The sequence below is a fragment of the Varroa destructor genome, unplaced genomic scaffold (assembly GCF_002443255.2).
Source record: "Varroa destructor unplaced genomic scaffold, Vdes_3.0 BEIS01000488.1, whole genome shotgun sequence".
In the NCBI taxonomy this organism is placed as follows: Eukaryota; Metazoa; Arthropoda; class Arachnida; order Mesostigmata; family Varroidae; genus Varroa; species Varroa destructor.
In genome coordinates, this window is record NW_019211941.1 from 1 (window position 1) to 2072 (window position 2072).

A 2072-nucleotide genomic window follows, 5' to 3' on the forward strand; every position below is an offset into this window, starting at 1 on the left:
TATATAATACCTGACTGCGTATTATAAGTTGTAAACTTTGTCGAAATTACAACATTGCTTTTATATAGTAAAAACAGTCAATAATAGTGGTAAGTTAAATTAGGTGTAAATAAAACAAATATTACTATTTGTTTTATTTATTTTTATTTAGTAAGGATAATATATAAATAGGAACTTTAACTTAAGTAAATATTAGTATTAAATATAATATATTTATAAAATATTAGTAAAAATTATTTAGCGTAACAAGTGTCAGTGATGTATCCAGGCTAACTCTTGGCGTTTTCCAAATTTAGAATTTTTCTGTATTATTCCATTCTGTATATTCCAATATAACACATGACTGAGCACCTAGTCATTCATTATTATGGCTCTTTGTAAAATACCATATGGCTCATCTATCCCGCCACCTGTTAATGCTTTGCTTCCAGCTAGAGATAGCGACAGGACAGTTTCCATACGCGAGAACGACTAATGACTTCGAACAGTTGAAACAAGTTGTGGAAAGCCCTCCACCTAAGTTACCCAAGGGAACATTTTCGATACATTTCCACGAGTTCATAGAACTTTGGTAAGATGAACAAGCCTAACCTATTTCAATGAAGTTCGTGGCGAACGGTTAACCAACTATTATAACTGTCCCGGTGTGATTCTCGCCCAACGTTTTTGCGTTCAGTTAACTTGGTACGAATGTTTCAAGCTTGCTCAGTGGTGTATCGAAACAAAAAGAGCAAGCACTTAGCATTGCTGACAAAAGTTTGAAATTATTCTTACAGCCTTCAAAAGAATCGAGAACAGCGGGCACGATATCCCGCCCTTCTAGAAACGGCATTCATCTCTAAGGGCAGCAAAGCCGACATCTCTGCATTTGTTCAAGAAGTCATCGAGCCTGTTCCTTAAGAGGACGTCATATAGCTAGGAAGTGCGATGTGCGTACTGTTCGTAATTAGGAACTATTTCGGCCATGCGAAGACGGTCCGCATTTCTGAAGAAAAACGATGTACCAAAAAATATAAGTTAAAGTCGTGATCCAAGTGCATCGATCTGGCTAGCCTTTTTGCAAAAGCCTAAACTTATCAAGTAGTGCAGGGTAATCGAATATGATTTGTGTAATGTATAACTAAGCCTTATAGTAACAGACGTTCCTGTGAGCGCCTCACCGTGCATCGAAGCTTATTTAATTACACTGCACGTAATAGCTGAATCTGTAGAACTGATGTAACCGTTACGTGTATGAATAAATGGCCAGCGTTCTATCCAACTATTGTACGCTGAAAAACGACACATGACCCGTACGTGACTGGCGCCATCATTAGACACTTCATCATTTTCTTAGGTTAAGTCGGTTCTTAACAGTTGCTTAATAATCGCAGGTACCATTTTGCATTGTACAGAGATTTCGTCTCATCCGTTTGATATTGTCATTACACCGAGAAATGCTTCTGGGCATCGGTACAGTCAGGGTGAAAACCTGTTATTATTATGCGTAGCTAAACATAATTACGCTGTACGTAAATATAAACCACTCGGATAACATATTTTTTCTCACTCTACCCAGTCCACAATATGGCGGCATGAATACAGGTAGACACTGGTATACAATGAAGCTATAGGCTGAAACCAGTTTTCACCGTCAAATAGAGACAACATTGATCAACGAGCCACAAATACGAAATTTGTCGTTGCCGAAGTTCCCGCACGTGGCACATGTGAGAATCGAGCCGAAACTAAAATTATTATGGGGTTATTTTAAGAATGTCGAGAGCCTTTATAGGCTTTATTTACATAATTTAAATACGTCCCGCACAGTATTATCGCACATATATGGACCGATTCTTGTTCTCTGTCTCTTTCAAAGATTTTCCATACTATAGCCACCTGTGCTTGAAAAGGCTTCCGGCGCAAAAGCACAATTTGTCTGCTTTACTAAACTATGAGACATCTCTGCCCGAAGCAAGCCTGTAACCACTTTTTACTATTAGTAGGGCCGCTTGATGTCTACAGCGTAGATCGCTTTCATTTTGGTTACATCAGTTCTACAGATTCAGCTATTACGTGCAGTGTAATTAAAT

General features: G+C 38.1%; 1 protein-coding gene across 1 annotated transcript; it reads left to right on the top strand.

The window, feature by feature from the left end:
- The first annotated feature begins 272 nt into the window (after positions 1-272).
- Positions 273-1221, top strand: LOC111255115 (dual specificity mitogen-activated protein kinase kinase sek-1-like). Its single transcript, XM_022816772.2, has 2 exons — positions 273-571; positions 777-1221. Exons 1-2 carry the CDS (start codon positions 390-392, stop codon positions 898-900), a joined length of 306 nt encoding a protein of 101 aa, XP_022672507.1. The 5' UTR covers positions 273-389; the 3' UTR covers positions 901-1221.
- Positions 1222-2072: the final 851 nt, after the last annotated feature.

Excerpts from the sequence above, each read along its gene's own strand:
- LOC111255115 (XM_022816772.2), top strand. The coding sequence starts at position 390 with ATGGCTCATCTATCCCGCCACCTGTTAATGCTTTGCTTCCAGCTAGAG. Across the intron at positions 572-776 it reads CACGAGTTCATAGAACTTTG|CCTTCAAAAGAATCGAGAAC; the intron begins GTAAGATGAACA and ends TTATTCTTACAG.